The sequence below is a fragment of the Entelurus aequoreus genome, linkage group LG03, assembly GCF_033978785.1.
Source record: "Entelurus aequoreus isolate RoL-2023_Sb linkage group LG03, RoL_Eaeq_v1.1, whole genome shotgun sequence".
NCBI lineage: Eukaryota > Metazoa > Chordata > Actinopteri > Syngnathiformes > Syngnathidae > Entelurus > Entelurus aequoreus.
The window spans coordinates 47,296,902-47,317,813 of NC_084733.1; the positions used below are offsets into that span (position 1 = coordinate 47,296,902).

The following is a 20,912-nucleotide window of genomic DNA, read 5'->3' on the forward strand; positions in this document are numbered from 1 at the left end:
ACATACGCTACTCTCACAACAGCTGCTTTAAAACACGCCTCGCCAAATGTGGCGATTAGTATTACCACCTTTGCTTCAAACTTAGGTAAACATTTAAATAATGAACATTCAGATCTGCACAAGGAGTTATAAAGAGTGACAAGTAATAATGTTGTTGTTTCACCTTTCCATCTGTTTGGCTCCCATGCAGACCGTAGTCGAGGAGCACAGGACAGACGTTTCTTCCAGGGCGAATGATTTCGTCGGGGGTACCACCCTTCACTTTACCCGCAATGGGTCTAAGCTCAGCTCCGCTTTCGGATCAGAATGACGAAGCCACTGATTCGTTACAATCTGGTTGCTTTATTATTAGTTTTACAGGACACAACTGGACCCGTTCATCCTTGTACTGCACAGCGCATGCGCTACCTCTCTCTCTCTTTACTCGCCCACTCACTCACTGACGTCACTCAGCCAACACGTTGCCATTCTCACAAACACACTACTCTAATAAATTACCTAGCTCCCCTGCTGTGCACATGTAGATACGTAGATGCGCACATAGCTGCTTGGATTGATGCCAAATATTAGCAGAGTTAAAACTGCCCAATTAACGTCAACTAATGTAAGTGTAATTACTAAATTTTGTAAGAAATTCCTACAATTTGTGTTTTGTCTTTAATAAATGTGTTTTACCAGCGACATGGCTTATCTGTGTGCATGTATCCATAGTTTTGTTTTTAGTACTTATTAATAATTGTATTTATTAAAAAGCACAAACCAGGAGTGGCAACCATAAATGATGAATAATGTTATATGTCAGTAAAACTTTCTGTTCTATTCTAACCTAATCCTTGATTATGGCAGGTAATATGTAATATGGAAAATTGTAATTTGTTCTTTGAGTGCAACAACAAAAGCCCAATGGGTTTAATCCCTTTTAATTTATATTTTAAACTTGTACGGTTGTTCTTTGACTGTGAGTGTTTAATGTAGTGTAAGATTTTATGTTAAAATAAAGCCAATATTCACATGTTTCGTAGTTCTCTTTATTTGGAAAAGAAACAAAAGTATCAGAAAGCATCGATATACATTTTAGTACCGGTACTGGGACTAGATTATTGGTATAGGGACAAGCCTAGCGTGTATACTAAACATTGATGGAGGTTTATTAGAGCACTTTATAGGCTGAATAGAGCAAATCTGTCACGACTTGGTCCTTGGCGTGGATTGTTTTTCCGAGGTGCAAAGCAACTTGACTGGACACGGCTTGGAGGTGAGTACATAATTTAATATAAGGACAATAAAAAGGAATAAACAAAAGGCGCTCACAGCGGAGGTAAAAAACTTGACTAGGAAAACAAAAGGCGCGCACAATGGCGGAGAACTATGAACATTAAACAAAAACTTACGTGACAAGGAACTGTGAACATGGCATGAAGAAGCGTGATCATAAAGGGTGCAGAGCATAAATGTGGAGCATGAATGTGATGTCGCCAGGACGAACAGCAGAAACAGAAAAGCTTATATAGTGACATGATAAGTGAAAACAGGTGCGTGACTAACCGTGAACAGGTGCGTGACATGACAATGTGAACCAGGTGAAACTAATGGTTGCTATGGTGACAAAGCAAGGGAGTGAAGACAAGAACTAAAAAGTGTCCAAAAACCAAGCAAAACAAAAACAAGATCAACACAGACATGACAAAATCTCATCCATCCATTTTCTACCGCTTGTCCCTTTTGGGGTCATTACCTCCATTTTAGGTGAGCATTTATTTACGAGCCAGAATGCATAAAAATGTGTGATTGTCTCACATAAGGACTGACCTATTATGCAAAACCAATTTTTCTTGCATATTGGTATTTGGTAGGGGTGTGGGAAAAAAATCGATTTAAATTCGAATCGCGATTCTCACGCTGTGCGATTCAGAATCGATACTCATTTAAAAAAAATTGATTTAAAAAAAAAATATATATATATATATTTTTTTATGTTTTTATTTTTTTAAATGAATCAATCCAACAAAACAATACACATCAATACCATAACAATGCAATCCAATTCCAAAACCAAACCCGACCCACCAACACTCAGAACGGCAATAACAGAGCAATTGAGAGGAAACACAAACACGACACAGAACAAACCAAAAGTAGTGAAACAAAAATGAATATTATCAACAACAGTATCAATATTAGTTACAATTTCAACATAGCAGTGATTAAAAATCCCTCATTGACATTATCATTAGACATTTATAAAAATAGTGTTACAGTGGCTTACACTTGCATCGCATCTCATAAGTTTGACAACACACTGTGTCCAATATTTTCACAAAGATAAAATAAGTCATATTTTTGGTTCATTTAATAGTTAAAACAAATTTACATTATTGCAATCAGTTGATAAAACATTGTCCTTTATAATTATAAAAGCTTTTTACAAAAATCTACTACTCTGCTTGCATGTCAGCAGACTGGGGTAGATCCTGCTGAAATCCTATGTATTGAATGAATAGAGAAACGTTTTTAATCGGAAAAAAATTGTTTTTGAATTAAGAATCGTGTTGAATTGAAAAAAAAAATTGAATCGAATCGTGACCCCAAGAATCGATATTGAATCGAATCGTGGGACACCCAAAGATTCACAGCACTAGTATTTGGTATCTGCATAAGTACCGAAAATTTTAAATCATACCATGGCCAAATTGCAGACATATTTACAAAAAAATTCTTTGCTTCCTTCATATTTTCTTTAAACGAGCCGTTTGGAATTCACCCCATTTGAGATGTTTTTCCCAATTGTGACATCAGCAGATTCTCCTTATATGATAGAGATATGCCAAAAGAGCTTTGCGCGAGTACGCCATTGTAGTGCGACGCTGTATTCACTAAATTTCTTCTGTTTCTCTATCCTCTTGTTGTGGGACAGACTGGCTCGTACATGCACATGCATCCTTGGCTGTTGCCATTTCTATTACAAGGTAGCGCATAGTTCTAATTATATCTTTCAGTGGGCTTGATATGGAAGCGCTAAAACTATAACATGGCTGGTGGGGAGAATACGCAGTTAAATAGAAGCATGTAAAAACGACCACCCACAAAAAGGCACATCATGAAGAGAGGGTAGGAAAGCGGCTTGAAGATAATCTGTAAAACGTAAACTACGCAAAATTTTGATGAAAGAACCACCATTACATGTTATGTAGACCACAATAAAGTGTTTTAAATGTAGAACAAAATCATAATATGACCCCTTCAAGTCATCCAGTACCTATACAATGATAAGATTATATTGCTGAATAGATATGTGTATTTTTTTAAATTCTCACAGTCCAAATATGTTGACACACACACGTACGACGGTGGATTATCTTTCCATTCGCTGTCATCGCCTCCTTTCTCACAGTCATTTGTGCTTAACTGTGCCAGTTTGCATGCACATTTCAAATGTAGGAAATAAGGACGCACAACAGTGGCCCCAAACAATTTCAGTCTTTATAAAGCACATGGCAAGCGCTAAATAATTACATTTGCATCTGCGCCTCCCAGTATTGTAGGCATTCTCATAATCATTTTATAATCTGCATATACATGAATACAGACATGCTAAATTTATTTCACTCTCTATTTTGCTTATTTATGAGACACAATCCTCAGCGCACTGGCTTAGTAGATCAAGTTTGCACTAGTTTTAGTACACCCAAACCTTTAGTACATCAGACCCTATGTGGTGAAATAATACAACTTTAGAGAAGAAATAGGCTTCCTAATGCCACTATTTTGTTCTCAGCTATTTCAGATGACGATTCTCAAACATATTAGAGACATTAATGGACAGGCCAAAACAATCGAGAAGGGCATACCTTCTCCAAGCGGTTCAAACTGTGGGAGAATCATTATGACAATCATGAAAGTAACAGTCTAATGAACAGTTCTCAAGAGAGATGTTTTGAAACATTTAATTACCTTACTCAGTTATGAGAAGTAAAAATTCATTGCAGTTATAGATCACAATACACTACACGCACTATAATAAGCATAATGGTATTATTCATACCTCCATGAGAGCACCATGCTATTTAATTGAATATTAGGGCTATATAAATAAACATTGATTGATTGATTGATATTAGATTGTGCAGGTGTACCTAACTGTGTGTCCTACTATTGCATGAACTAGAAAAACTGAGTTTGTCAAATTCACGCTGGAGAGAAATAAGCACAGTGTGACCTGATTGAGTCCTGATAATGCTGACTGGGCACTGGAAATAATAATGTTATCTTACCGGGAAGCATGTTGTGAACAGGTGTTGCAATATTGATGTCTTGCAGGTGCTCCATGGTCTCAGTGTGGAAGAGACGCAAAGTGGAACTGGAGCTGAAGGCAATCCAGATGCCCACCCCTGCCACCACCATGTTGGACACCACCATACCTTCCTCATTATGGGCCTCCAGCTGCATCTGGGTGGGACAAATGTAAGTGGAAAGGGGTTCATACAGTAAATAGTGATCCTTGACAAATGCAGACTATAATAAAGCGTTTTCTGTAATTATTAGCAATGATTATACAATAAAATACAATTCTATAAAGAGATCAACATTTTTGTATTTATTTTACCTATCATTCACAATTCCTCTTTTTTGATTATTCTAAATCCCCAAAAAACGCTAGCCTGAGGTGGCTAACAATGGGATCCATTTACTCCGCCCATAAAGCCCTCTTGAAACCAAAAACCGCTAACATACCTCCATTTACATGCTGTGACATGCATATTAGCGACATTGTAGTTATAAGAGCGAATGCTGAGGAACTACTTTAGTAACACACAGACATTTGTTTGCTCCCACTTTTTGTGTTACCTGTGTGAGGACTATGATCAATTCATCATCTAAATGTGAAAAGTCTTGTGCTAAAATATATAATCATCCTATCAGTCTGCATCACAGTGAGAGCAGACATTGTACTGTAAGTGATTGTTTTATTATGTTCGTAATTAGTATTTCTTGTTTCGCACTTAGCAATAGTGCTACATGATGCTTCATGCTTCACTGGGGCTGAATCTGCTTATCACTCAGTTTCTAAAACCTGTAGCTCATCCTCCTTATGTTAAGGCTCAAAGATATAAGGTTCTGAATAATCATTTATCCCAAAGTAGTCATTGTTAAAGCTCTCAGTTTGCCATGATTAATAGTAGTTGTATTTTGTTGATGGAAAATAATGAACATTGCGTTGCGCTCTGTAAAATCTAAGTGCCGCCAAAATGTTCCGGCAATGCTTAAAATGACCAAAGTATGGTAAATATTACATGTTATTATGAATGTGCTTGCTACTAAATTACATATATACTTACAGGGTGTATATGAAATGTTGATGGAGGTTATTGGATGTTTTTAGAGGGCTTTGTAAGCAAAATAAATCGAATCCCCATTACCTGCCTTGTTAGACACCTGTTGCTAGCGTTTATTTACGATTTAGAATGCATAAAAAAGAGAAAGACATACAGTCCTGGTCAAAAGTTTACATACACTTGTAAAGAACAAAATGTCATGGCTGTCTTGAGTTTCCAATAATTTCTACAACTCTTATTTTTTTGTGATAGAGTGATTGGAGCACATACTTGTTAGTCACAAAAAACACTCATGAAGTTTGGTTCTTTTATGAATTTATTATGGGTCTACTGAAAATGTGACCAAATCCGCTGGGTCAAAAGTATACATACAGCAATGTTAATATTTGGTTACATGTCCCTTGGCAAGTTTCACTGCAATAAGGCGCTTTTGGTAGCCATCCACAAGCTTCTGGCAAGCTTCTGGTTGAATTTTTGACCACTACTCTTGACAAAATTGGTGCAGTTCAGCTAAATTTGTTGGTTTTCTGACATTGACTTGTTTCTTCAGCATTGTCCACATGTTCTTAATGGGGTTTAAGTCAGGACTTTGGGAACACCATTCTAAAACCTTAATTCTAGCCTGATTTAGCCATTCCTTTTTACGTGTGTTTGGGGTCATTGTCCTGTTGGAACACCCAACTGCGCCCAAGACCCAACCTCCGGGCTGATGATTTTAGGTTGTCTTGAAGAATTTGGAAGTAATCCTCCTTTTTCATTGTCCCATTTACTCTCTGTAAAGCACCAGTTCCATTGGCAACCTGCTCAGTGGCCTAGTGGTTAGAGTGTCCGCCCTGAGATCGGTAGGTCGTGAGTTCAAACCACGGCCGAGTCATACCAAAGACTATAAAAATGGGACCCATTACCTCCCTGCTTGGCACTCTGCATCAAAGGTTGTAATTGGGGGTTGAATCACCAAAAATGATTCCTGGGCGCGGCCACAGCTGCTGCTCACTGCTCTCCTCACCTCCCAGGGGGTGATCAAGGGTGAAATGCAGAGAATAATTTCACAACACCTAGTGTGTGTGTGACAATCATGGGTACTTTAACTTTAACAAAACAGTCCCAGAGCATAATACTACCACCACCACCATGCTTGACGTAGACATGGTGTTCCTGGGATTAAAGGCCTCACCTTTTCTCCTCCAAACATATTGTTGGCTATTGTGGCCAAACGGCTTAATTTTTGTTTCATCTGATCACAGAACTTTCCTCAAGAAGGTCTTATCTTTGTTCATGTGATCAGCAGCAAACTTAAGACTTAAGGTGTCGCTTCTGGAGCAAGGGCTTCCTATTTGCATGGTAGCCTCTCAGTCCATGGCGATGCAAAACATGCGTGACTGTGGACACTGACACCTGTGTTGCAGCAGGTTCCAATTCATTGCAGACCTGCTTTTTGGTGGTTCTCGGTTGACTCTTGATCATCCTGACCAATTTTCTCTCAGCAGCAGGTGATAGCTTGCGTTTTCTTCCTGATCGTGGCAGTGACAAAACTGTGCCATGCACTTTATACTTACGAACAATTGTCTGCACAGTTGCTCTTGGGACCTTAAGCTGCTTTGAAATGGTTCCAAGTGACTTTCCTGACTTGTTCAAGTCAATTATTCGTTTTTTCAGATCTGTGCTGAGTTCCTTTGACTTTCCCATTGTCGCGTTTGTAACCTAGTCTAATGACTGCATCACATGAGCCCTATTTAAATGGGCTCAGCGAAGTCAACAGGTGTTGTCAATCATAATCACTCAAATGAAGTTAAGAGGCCATGTCATGAAGCTAATTTGATTTGATTGTAACTTTTCTACATCACCAAAATCGATAATGTATGTTGCTGTATGTATACTTTTGACGCAGCAGATTTGGTTACATTTTCAGTAGACCCATAATAAATTCATAAAAGAACCAAACTTCATGAATGTTTTTTGTGACAAACAAGTATGTGCTCCAATCACTCTATCACAAAAAAATAAGAGTTGTAGAAATGATTGGAAACTCAAGATAGCCATGACATTATGTTCTTTACAAGTGTATGTAAACTTTTGACCACGACTCTATGTGCTCTTGTGTCACATAGGGATTGCAAGTGATAGGCAATATTGCCCCAAAAAGTACAGATCCACTTCAAGACTTGTAGAGTGAAATGTGTAAAACTGAATTCACTATAAAGAAAGCAATAACTGGTCTTTTCCTAGCCAATAGTTACATAATCTTGCCACACATGTAGGTAGAGTTAAATTTAGTTTAGTGGACTTCATTCATAGGCATCTAACAGCAAGGCACTTCTGAAAACCAGCTATAAAATCAAGCATAAAATGTAAATTTAACGTGTTCCCTCATTCTTTTTAATTCATACAGTAAACACGTATTGCAAATTTACTAAGCACCTCACTTGTGGATACCTCGCACTGCTCCAAACTCCCGGTGCGACTGCATTAAGTCTAATTCCACAGTGGCGAGCGGAAAAAAGAGAAGATAGGCAGGTGGTCCAACATAATGAGCTTAATGGGGCTAAACAGATAAGTGAGTGCATGTCAGAGGGACAGGACTATTTTTGGCCCCATTAAAGGTGCTTCCAATTCGGAAACTGGAGTAGGACACATTAATGGAATGTCAAAGTCATATTCCAGAATATGGAAAAAAAAAGCACTCAGGGCGGAAGTAAGATACCGTATTTCCTTGAATTGCCGCCGGGTATATAGTATCCGCATGCCTCGTTTTACCACCGGGTCAAACTCGTTTCACAAAATAATTAGCGCATGCTTAGAATTAGCGCATGCTTAGAATTATTGACGGGTCAAACTTGTTTAGCAAAATAATTAGCGCATGCCTCGGTTTACCGCCGGGTCAAACTCGTTTCAAAGAATAATTAGCATATGCCTTGTTTTACCGCCGGGTCAAACTCGTCACGTCACGAGTGACACGTCACCTTTCAAGGCATCATTTTCCAAAATGGAGGAGGCTGATTTCAATCATTTAAAAATTGCATAAAGGGAAGAAGATAAAGTAGGCTGACCATACGTCCTCTTTTCCCCGGACATGTCTCTTTTGCGGGTGTGTCCGGGCGGGGTTTTTTAAATGCCTCAAATGTCCGGCATTTTGATATAGGGTTGCGTGTATTTTCAATGTACGTCTTGGGCAGGGATCGGCAACCCCTAACAACTAAATTAAGGGCGTGCCGTGATGGCACTGCATGTATTATCCTCTCTATTACTTGCACAAACAACATGCCAGCCTGGTCTCATGTTGCATGAAGCTTTAACTTGCACTCGTGGGAGACAGCAAGGCATACTTGCTCAGCAGCCACACATCTTACACTGACGGTGGTCGTATATAACAACTTTAACACTGTTACGTTACAAATATGCGCCACACTGTGAACCCACACCAAAAAAGAATGACAAATACATTTCTGGAGAACCTCCGCACCGTAACACAACCTAAACACAACACAACAAATACCCAGAATCCCATGCAGCCCTAACTCTCTAACCTCAACTGACGCACGGAGGGAGGGAGGGGGGGGGAGTGATGTGTGGGGGGTTTGGTGCTAGCGGGGGCGTATAATTTAGACTGGGAGAGTTAGTGCTGCATGGGATTCTGGGTATTTGTTGTGTTGTGTTTATGTTGTGTTACAGTGTGGATGTTCTCCAGAAATGTATTTGTCATTTTTTTTTGGTGTGGGTTCACAGTGTGGCGCATATTTGTAACGTAACAATGTTAAAGTTGTTATTTACGGCCACCGTCAGTGTAAGCTGTGTGGCTGCTGAGCAAGTAAGCTTTGCTGTCACATTCGAGTGCAAGCAGAAGATGCATACAACATGTGTCCGAGCAGATAAGCTGTTTAAGCAGACTGCAGAGGGCGCCAAAGGTAGTGCCATCACGCCCAAATTTTGGGTGTCTCCCGGGAAAAATGGGAGGATTGGCAGCTATGACGCTGTTGAACGCCATACATGTAAATCTCGCGGGCTAAACTGTCATATTAAAGTGCGGGGCCGGGGCGCGTGGCTGAGACCCATGGTTTAAACATAGCACAAAGCAATAAAAAGCTCTTGCACTCGTGGGAGACAGCAAGGCATACTTGCTCAGCAGCCACACATCTTACACTGACGGTGGTCGTATATAACAACTTTAACACTGTTTCATTTTACATTTCAAAAGGGTTTTGAGGCTCCCATTGTTTTCTTTCATTTGTGAAACTCGTCAAAATGGCTCTTTGAGTGATAAAGGTTGCCGACCCTAGACTCTAGGGTTAAGTTAAGAGGGGGTTAAACAAAACAAGCTGTGAAGGTGCGCACGCAGAAACATTTGTGAGGGAGGGGCGGAGACACAGAGCGAGAGAGCTAGTGAGTGGAGACAGACATGAAAACAAGAAATTCCGAAAAGTAAATGCAACTTCACGGATGATTTGCGGAAAAAGTATTTGTGTTTTGGTCCTGGCCGTGACACATGGGAAGCAGAATGCACTGTGTGCAAAGCAGGAATGTATATATCTGTGGCAAATAAAGATCTACAAGCCCATATCGACACTACAAAGCACAAAACAGCTGTGCAGGGCGAGAGCTCATTTATGACAACCTTTTTCCAAAACACAACATAGAATGTGAGATATAACAGGATAATGCATACATTTGTCATTTGTTTTCAAAACGCTTACAAAAAAGTGGTACCCCAAAAATTTACTGTGGGACCCCATTTGTATGATTTGATGGGGTCCCTGGGACCCCATTTTGAAAATTCCTAGCGCCAACACTACTGTCAACATAGGAGAAAAAATGCTTTATTTAAATAAATATATTACTTATGAAGCAAGTTCGAGTATCATTGGCAAATTTTCACCTAGTCCCGGCCTTGGCGTGCTGCCCGCCTTGGCACGCATATATGTGTCCTCTTTTTGGGATTTCAGAATATGGTCAGCCTAGATAAAGAGCTATTCAGTAGGATTTAAGGTCCAAGCTATTGAATATGCTAAAAAGAACAGTAAGGAGGGAACTGCTCGAAATGTTTTATTAATATAGCTGCGTGTGTCAAATATGAGTCATTAAATGACTCCCGCCTCATGGTGGTAGAGGGTGCTATGGATCCAGGGATCATTCTTGCGACTACGGTACTCGTCTGCAGGATAAGTGACAACAACAGTTTTTTAAACTGGACTTTCATCGAAGCAGGAGGTAATAATTAAAGGAAGATCTCCATCGAGATAGAGAGACTTTTAAAACTGAAGAAAGATAAGGAAGACTTCTATAAACAAGTTATCCATGCTTTTGTTCAGAAGGAGCGGCGCATGGACTTCATTTATAAGTAAAGGTAAGACCATAATAAAGTTTTTTTTATTAAATGTGCTTTTCATGATGGTATCCTTACATCACACTCAAATTTATAAGCGCAGGCCTAAATTTACCGCATGCCTTTGGTAAGGGCCGGAGTGAGAAGAGGTTTTAAATTAATTAGCGCATGCCTAAATTTACCGCATGCCTTTGGTGAGCACCGGAGTGAGAAAAGGTTTTAAATTAATTAGCGCCCCGGCGCTAATTCAAGGAAATACGGTAACATAACCTGACATTAATATTCCGTTGTTTTAATCACCTGTCTTGTCAATTCTACCAATTATATAAACTAACTAATTTTTCTCTTCCTTGCTGAGCTGACTCTCTAGAGGCACACATTTTCCCACAGACGTTAACAAACGAATGGAAGGATGATTAGGGCTGCCATCATATCTTCCACTAGAAATTTCCTGTGTCATTTGCACAGGCAGACAAGCACAGATAAGTCGAAAATTTGTTTTTTCCCCTTAATCTTCACTGAGATGAAAAAAAAGAACTGTCCCCTTTAAATTACTCCTAAAGTACTTACCTCCACATTGTGTGTGTGGGTACTAATGATGAAGACCTGCCCACCCGATGAAGCCCAGAGGTGCTCTTCCACAGCCAGCATGGCCTTGATCGGCAGGACTCCGAGCTTCACTACTTTGGGCTTATCGCTGTTCCACAGTCCATCTGTTGTAGATAGAATGATGGATCAATATGGCACAAAATCACATGCATGATGTACATTCATTACAACCTTTGTGCTTGTAGTACTACATACTGAACTCGGTCCATTACCATTTCAAGATAGTCAAACAAGTACCGTCTGAACTGTGGACATATTGACGCTATGTCTTCATAAAAGTCACACAAAAGGTCATTTGCATCTATAAATGCTGCTAATAGTGCTGTAGAAGCCATTGATGGATTTTCACAGCCTTTGCTGTGAATATAGATGCGCTGTGAGGCGTTAGTCAAAGCCATCCTGCTTGCACCTCCTACGCGCTATGCTCTCCATGTGCCTTGCACCCACAGGAGCAGCTCGGCACACATGAAACACTGCACGCACACTTCATACAGACCACAAATATGATTTCAAAACAAATATTCTCCACAGAAGAGTTTGGTGTGGAAGAATTTAACTGGCTCTGAAGTTAGACCAACAACCTAAGGTTAAACTAAAACTCAGACTGTGGTTAAGATTTTATGCATTGAAAATATCAGAAATCTAAATCAGCAAAACAACAAAAAAGGGTCTCACTTTCACCTTTTCTTAATACCTTGTCTGCTATGGTCTGAGTTTGTCTGGACCTCGAGATGCAGAGACATCAGGCATAGCGCAGGTAAAAATGTATTGAATAACAAAACACAAAGAAATAGTGCAGCAGGGAAATGCACATGAAGCACAAGTAAAGCCTTGCATATTTTAGTTACAAAATTTTTTAGTAAAGCAACATTGATGCAAATACGTCCAGAGGACAGGTCTGGCATATAAAGCATCCTGATTGGCAACCAGGAACAAGTGTGTCTTGATTGCCAATCAGAAACCGGTGAGAGAGCCCCTTCCCAGACTGGAGAGGTGGTGGCAAAAGGAGAAAAACATTAAATGGAAACAAAAATTAAAGTTCTAATGGTCTCAGCGAAATCTGGCTAAAACCAGATAATTTGTTCCCGCTTAACGAGGCATCTCCTCCTAATTATATGAGTGAACATGTTGCCTGTCTCCATAAAAGGGGTGGAGGGGTCGCACTAATATCCAATGAAAACTTTAACCTTAGCCCTAACCAAAGTAATAAATATAAATCATTTGAGGTGCTTACTATGCTTACTGACTATCACACCGCTACCTCTCTATCTGGCTGTTACCTATCGCCCCCCTGGGCCCTATTCGGACTTGATCAGTGAATTTTCAGAGTTTGTCGCTGATCTAGTGACGCATGCAGACAATATAATTATAATGACGGATTTTAATATTCATATGAATACCCCATCAGACCCGTGCATGGTGCTCCAGACTATAATTAATAGCTGTGGTCTTACAGAAATAATAAATTAACTCATGCATCGCAACAGTAATACGATAGACCTAGTCCTTGTCCGGGGTGTCACCACCTCCAAATTATGGTACTCGCGTACACCAAAGTAATGTCCGATCATTACCTTATAAAATTCGAAGTTCTGACTCATTGTCAACAAGCTACTAATAATCATTGCTTTAGCAGCCGCAACATTACTGCTGTCACAAATACGACTCTTGCTGGCCTACTGCCTTCGGTAATGGCGCCGTTCTCAAATTATGTGGGCTCTGTCAATACCCTCACTAACAACATTAATGATGCCCTGCGCAACGCCATTGATAGTATAGCACCGCTATAGCTAAAAAAGGCCCCCAAAAGGCGTACTTCCTGGTTTACAGAAGAAATTAGGGCTCTTAAACTATCATTTAGAAAGTTGGAACGCAAATGGCGTGCGACTAAACTTGAGGTTTTCCATCAAACATGGAGTGATAGTTTAATAACTTATAAACGCAAGCTTACCTTAACTAAAACTAATTACTACTCCAATCTCATCCGCCTCAATAAAAATTATCCTAAATATTTGTTCAGTACATTAGCATCGTTAACCCAACAAGAGACTCCTCCCAGTAGCTCCACCCACTCGGCTGATGACTTTATGCATTTCTTTAATAGGAAAACTGAATTAATTAGAAAGGAGATTAAAGATAATGCGGATAAAGATAATGTTTGTAATATTAGGACCATCAGTGCTAAATATTATTAACTTATCACTTTCCTCTGGCACTGTTCCCCTAGCATTCAAAAAAGGGGTTATTCATCTTCTGCTCAATAGACCTAACCTCAATCCTGACCTCATGGTAAACTACCAGCTGGTGTCCCACCTTCCCTTTATCCCGAAAATCCTCGAAAAAATTGTTGCACAGCAGCTAAATGAACACTTAGTGTCAAACAATCTCTGTGAACCCTTTCAGTCCGGTTTCAGGGCAAATCACTCTACGGAGACAGCCCTCACAAAAATGACTAATGACCTTTTGCAAACTATGGATGCTGATGCGTCATCCATGTTGCTTCAACTTGATTAGCTCTGCTTTTGATACCGTCGATCATAACATTTTATTAGAACGTATCAAAACACGTATTGGTATGTCAGACTTAGCCTTTTCTTGGTTTAACTCCTATCTTACTGACAGGATGCAGTGTGTTTCCCATAACAATGTGACCTCGAAGTACTGTATGTTAAGGTAACGTGCAGAGTTCCACAAGATTTTGATTCTTGGCTCTGCACTCTTCAGCATCTTTATGCTGCCGCTAGGTGACATCACAATCAAATACGGTGTTAGCTTTCACTGTTATGCTGATGACACCCAACTCTACATGCCCCTAAAGCTGACCAACACGCCAGATTGTGGTCACCCGAAGGCGTGTCTAAATAAAATCAAACAATGGATGTTCGGCAACTTTTTGCATCTTAACGCTAAGAAAACGGAAATGCTGATTATCGGTCCTGCTAGACACCGGCACCTATTTAATAATACCACCTTAACATTTGACAACCAAACAATTACACATTGCGTCTCGGAAAAGAATCTCTGTATTATCTTTGATCTAACTCTCTCATTTGAGTCACAAATTTAGAGTGTTACTAAAACAACCTTTATTCATCTCCGTAATATCGCTAAATATCGTCCCATTTTGTCCATAACCGACGCTGAGATCATTATTCATGCGTTCGTTACGTCTCATCTCGATTACTGTAACGTATTATTTTCGGGTCTCCTTATGTCTAGCAATAAAAGATTACAGTTGGTACAAAATACGGCTGCTAGACTTTTTACAAGAACAAGAAAGTTTGATCATATTACGCTTATACTGGCTCACCTGCACTGGCTTCCTGTGCACTTAAGATGCAACTTTAAGGTTTTACTACTTACGTATAAAATACTAAACGGTCTAGCTCCATCCTATCTTGCTGATTGTATTGTACCATATGTCCCGGCCAGAAATCTGCGTTCAAAGAATTAAGGCTTCTTAGTGATTCCCAGAACCCCAAAAAAGTCTGCAGGCTTTAGAGCATTTTCTATTCGGGCTCCAGTACTCTGGAATGGCCATCGGTAACAGTTAGTGATGCTACCTCAGTAGAAGCATTTAAGTCCCATCTTAAAAGTCATTTATACACCCTAGCCTTTAAACAGACCCCTATATAGACCAATTAATCTGATGTTTCTCTTTTCTGCTCTGCCCGCCTTTCCTGCGTGGAGAGGTTATCAGGTGACCACGGATCAGCATCCACAACTAGATGTTCAAAGTCGGGACCCAGGATGGACCAGTCTTCTTTGCATCAGTTGGTGACGTCTCTGCGATGCTGACTTGTCTCCATTCAAGATGATCCCCTGCTGATCTCCCAATGGACTAGACTCGCACATGAAGTTGGGACCCAGGATAACCACTCCTTATGCATCAGTCTGTGACATCTCTGCGCCCCAACGTGTGTACATGCAAGAGGATTATCTGCTGATCCCTCTATGGACTGGACTCTCACATTATTAACTGTATCCACTCGGCATCAATTGCACCGGTCACCAGAGGGGGATCCCCACATACGCGGTCCTTTCCAAAGTTTCTCGTTGTTCCAAAGGGGTTGAGTATTTTGTTGTCCTCATGTGGGATCTGAGCTGAGGATGTTGTTGTGGCTTGTGGAGCCCTTTGAGACATTTGTGATTAAGGGATGTACCCTGCGTTTCGCCCAAATGCAGCTGAGATAGGCTCCAGCACCCACCGCGACCCCGTAAGGGACAAGCGGTAGAAAATGGATGGATGGATGGATGATTGATATTCAGAAAATAAAAGAAAATGCCAGAAAGTAATTATAATTGTCATCATATATTGTGGCAATGTCCTTGTTATTCATCATTTGCAATAAATGTAAAAAATGCTACAAAGAAAAACAATTATTGGATCCTCTAAACTGAAATGTCACGTTATTTAATGTACAAAAGCAGATCATTGTTTTTGTGCAAGTTTTTCGGTAAACTTTCCTGAGCATTCATGTCTGTTTTCTCTCCCAACATTTGGATCAAGATTGAGTGTCCAATTTGGGCATTACTCAGCTTGAAGGGCACAATGTCTGAACTAAAGTTAATTTCCTTCAGATGCCACACTGCTTTGCCTAATCTCAACCAGGAAGTGAACGAGGCCTCACCAACAATGTTTGTTTAAGAGCAGGCACAAAGGCAGCCATTGAGAAGCTGTGCCATGCTAGGAGAGATTTGCCTCAGTAAGAACAGTAATGACTGTAAAAACAGAAGCAATCTCATACTACAGAGGTGAGGTGAGATTAGCATTCCAGCAACGCCCTGCGTATATTATTATAATAGATGTGCATGCAGAAAGCGTAAACAAAAAAGGAATGAGCAGAACAAATCAGAAGTGTTACCTTTCAGTCTTATGTAAATCTTCAATCTCACCCGAACCAACTTATCATGCTATCTGTGTATTTGTAAATAAACAACACTCCTTTTCCTGTGACAATAGTGCATGAAGCACTAAAATACCCTCGACAGGATGATGTTGAACTGGAAGGACCCCATGTTCCCAGTGTCACATGACAAGTCACCGCTCCCCTCTTGTACCCTATCTCTCACAGTCCATCAAAAAAAAAAAGCTAGCGTGGCAGAATGAGGATGACTGTACAGCTTCACACGAGTAGAGGAGAAGTATTTCCAAACAGGAGAAATTAGGATGGAAAGCAGGATTACTGTCACGGCAGTACTTTTTAATGTTTTATCCCATTTCATTCCCAGTCTGATCAGCAGAGCGATAGTTTACCATTTAGGAATGTAGGCTGCTTGTTTCTTTATTTTGAGCTGTAGCTGAGCTTCAAGAGACAAATATGGTCATGATCTATCATGATCAACTAAAATTGAAATTGGAGTATGGAATTAACTTTGTAATAACAAATTGAAAGCAATGTAAAGTGGATTATTGTCTATGTGGCAGCTAGTTTGGATTGTTGCCGTAGGAAACATTTTTATAAATTAAGAGGGTTTTTATAAATTAACGGTGCATCCACACAATTTTTGTACTTTTGGAATTGGTCAAATTCTTATTTTCCCAGGAAAGAGAAATTGAAAATGGATGTTAAGGGTAATTCATGGGTAAAATTAGGAAATGGTCATAAGGCCATCACTATAAAGAAGTACGTCTTAAACCAGTTGCTATTAAAAAAAAAAGTTATTACGTATAGATGCAGTTTTCCCATCAAATGATAAACAACGAGTCATCATTTTTCGAATTAAAAAAAAAATCATGATCACGTAAAAGAGTTGCCACTGGGATTATTTAAGGGAGACTGAAGAATTTAACCAACCAGCATGAGAATAATGGTCTAAAATATTCAGTTCCACCAAAGCCCAACAAAGACAGTTACTGTCCTGCAGTCTGTTAATTAGTGTGCAGCAGATAAAGCAGAAAAAAGTAATGGATTCCAAAACAACATATGATGAGAAGTCTAAAAAAACACTCCTACACTGTTCAGTATGAGCTCTGTTTTTCTTCCAGACAACCTACATCTTGGCTCCAGAAGCAGCAGCTGTAGTTTTAACTTCTGTCTCCAGACACATATTCCTCTTGTGTCTTTTTTTTGTGCAAAACACACACGCACGCACGCACGCACGCACGCACGCACGCACGCACGCACGCACACACACTTACACACAGAGTCAGTAGATGAACTTTACAGAAGAGCAGAGCTGGAAACTAAAGCAGACATCTGATCTGAATCAAATAAAGACAAGCTGAGAAATATGTGTGATTGTAGTTAATAAAAACACATTTGGTATTTGCGAAATGCTGATCATGCAACTATTTGGATGGATAGGTTTTTGATCAAATATTTTCTATCATTACCATAATCATAAGTAAGGAAGAGAAAAATAAAAAGCCAGAGTGAATTCATGAGAGCCAAATGACAGATGGAACCAAACTGAGGATGGCAAAGACTGTGGGAAGAGTGTCCCGCCTGGATCCTTTCCTCTCTCTGTGCATGTCTGAGAGTGAGGACATTAAATAGGTCACCTCTTTTCGAATGGCTTCTCCCAGACAACCAAGCAAATGGACACAGAACCACAATGCAAGAGAAAAGGGGACTCTTCATTTCTCCATACACAGTCAGCCTCTAATTTCCAAATCTAGTGACTCAGAGAAAGAAAACCTTTGACAGTGTTCCACAATGAATAGTCATTTAAAGTTAAAAAACTTAAAGTACCAATGCTCCATCGAATGCAAACATTGTCTTAAACTAACAGCAAATTGGACAAAGTTTTAAAGCATATGGTGGGTATCACCATATGTTTATTTACGTGGCAGATCCTAAATGTTAAATCTAACAGCAGCTGTCAGTCACAGTGCTATTATTCATTTTTTATTAATTAATTAATCAATCCAACAAAACAATACACAACAATACCATAATAATGCAATCCAATTCCAAAACCAAACCCGAGCCAGCAACATTCGCAATAGCGATCAACAGAGCAATTGAGAGGACACACAAACATGACACAAAACAATCCAAAAGTAGTGAAACAAAAATGAATATTATCAACAACAGTATCAATATTAGTAACAATTTCAGTGATTAAAAATCCCTCATTGACATTATCATTACAGACATTTGTAAAAATAAAAAAAATAAAAAAATGAACAATAGTGTCACAGTGTCTGACACTTGCATCGCATCTCATAAGCTTGACAACACACTGTGTCCAATATTTTCCACAAAGATAAAATAAATCATAATTTTGGTTCATTTAACAGTTAAAACAAATTTAAATAATGGATCCCATATTCCAATACATGACTCATTATTATCTAAACTAAATGCAGTTTTTTTCTACTGATATCATCTCCATAGCTTGTGTATACCAGTCAGTATGTGTTGGACTATCAACAATATACCCATTTTTTTTTTTAAATGACCCTTTTTGTTATTTTGCATATTGAAAGAAATGCATTTGTACTCTTTGATGACACGTTACTAAATTGATGGAGATCCCTAAGAATTCAAGTTTGCAGTGTCATTGGGATGTTTATATTAAGGAATGTGATTGCTTCTTTTGTTGTTTTCAACCATAACTCTTTTATTCTCTGAAATTCCCACAATAAATGAACAAGAGTTGCCTCGGTTGCCCGACACTTCATACATAACTTGTTATCTACTACACCAATTTTAAACAGCTGAGAAGATGTGAAATACAATCTATTCAAGATCATAAATTGAGTCAGCTTATCTTTAATGTTTCTAAAGAGCTTGTTGGCATTTTTCCAAATATCATTCCATGATCAATCAATGTTTATTTATATAGCCCTAAATCACAAACGTCTCAAAGGGCTGCACAAGCCACAACGACATCCTCGGTTCAGAGCCCACATAAGGGCAAGGAAAAACTCACAACCCAGTGGGATGTCAATATGAATGACTATGAAAAACATTGGAGAGGACCGCAGATGTGGGTGACCCCTTTCATCTAGAATGTTTAAATCGATCATCCATTTCCGAACACATGCATCATTTGCATTTCTAGTATGGTGTTCATTTATTATTCCATAAAATAGTTTAATTAATTTTTTAATTGTATCTTGATTAAAAAGTGCATCTTCCAGTTCATGGCTATTTAAAGGCCTACTGAAATGAAATGTTTTTAATTTAAACGGGGATAGCAGATCCATTCTATGTGTTATACTTGATCATTTCGCGATATTGCCATATTTATGCTGAAAGGATTTAGTATAGAACAACGACGATAAAGTTCGCAACTTTTGGTCTCTGATGAAAAAAAGCCTTGCCCCTACCAGAAGTAGCGTGACGACACCGGAGGAAGGACTGCTCATATTTTCCTATTGTTTACACCAGCAGCGAGAGAGATTCGGACAGAGAAAGCGACAATTACCCCATTAATTTGAGCGAGGATGAAAGATTCGTGGATGAGGAACGTGAAAGTGAAGGACTAGCGTGCAGTGCAGAACGTATCTTTTTTCGCTCTGACCGTAACTTAGGTACAAGGGTTCATTGGATTGCACACTCTCTCCTTTTTCTATTGTGGATCACAGATTTGTATTTTAAACCACCTCGGATACTATATCCTCTTGAAAATGAGAGTCGAGAACGCGAAATGGACATCCACAGTGACTTTTATCTCCACGACAATACATCGGTGAAGCTCTTTAGCTACTGAGCTAACGTGATAGCATCGGGCTTTACTGCATTTAGAAACAAAACAAATAAGTCCCTGACTGGAAGGATAGACAGAAGATCAACAATACTACCAAACTCTGGACATGTAAATAAACGGTTAATGCTTTCCAGCTTGGCGAAGCTTAATAATGCTGTTGTTAACGACGCCATTGAAGCTAACTTAGCTACGGAACCTCGACAGAGCTATGCTAAAAACATTAACTCTGCACCTACGCCAGCTCTCATCTGCTCATCACAACCCGTGCTCACCTGCGTTCCAGCGATCGACGGTACGACGAAGGACTTCACCCGATCACCGATGCGGTTGGCGGCCCGGAGACGGAGGAAGTCAAGGTGAGGTCGTTCGGCTAGCGCGTCTGCTATCCTCAAAGTGCTCCTGGTTGTGTTGCTGTAGTCCGCTGCTAATACACCGATCGCACCTACAGCTTTCTTCTTTGCAGTCTCCATTGTTCATTAAACAAATTGCAAAAGATTCACCAACACAGATGTCCAGAATACTGTGGAATTTTGAAATGAAAACAGAGCTTTTTGTATTGGATTCAATGGGCTCCGAATACTTCCGCTTCCACTGTTGACGTCACGCGCAAACGTCATCATATCGAAACGTTTTCGGACGGAAGTTTGCAGGGAAATTTAAAATTGCACTTTATAAGTTAACCCGGCCGTATTGGCATGTGTTGCAATGTTAAGATTTCATCATTGATATATAAACTATCAGACTGCGTGGTCGGTAGTAGTGGGTTTCAGTAGGCCTTTAAAGACATACTTTCAGAGGATATGCATTTATTTACAGCGTGTTTTAAAGAGATACAATTTAAAAAATTATTTCTGGGTACATTATATTGATCAACTAAATAATTGAATGGTTTAAAATAGTTTTTATTAATAATATGATGAGGTTTAGCAATACCTCTGTCTTTCCATGTTGTCCATTTAACCACATTTTTATTAATTATGATATTAGGATTG

The 20,912-nt window shown here is 39.4% G+C and overlaps 1 protein-coding gene across 4 annotated transcripts in view; it reads right to left on the reverse strand.

The window, feature by feature from the left end:
* LOC133646519 (rho guanine nucleotide exchange factor 10-like) overlaps positions 1–20,912 on the reverse strand; it is a 121,316-nt gene that overhangs the window by 14,755 nt on the left and 85,649 nt on the right. For all 4 annotated transcript variants that reach the window (XM_062041964.1, XM_062041962.1, XM_062041965.1 and 1 more), the window contains 2 exons: positions 11,221–11,363; positions 4,272–4,446 (listed from right to left, as the gene is read on the reverse strand). In XM_062041964.1, coding sequence (XP_061897948.1) covers positions 4,272–4,446; positions 11,221–11,363 — 318 coding nt within the window. The remainder of the gene's footprint in view (positions 1–4,271; positions 4,447–11,220; positions 11,364–20,912) is intronic.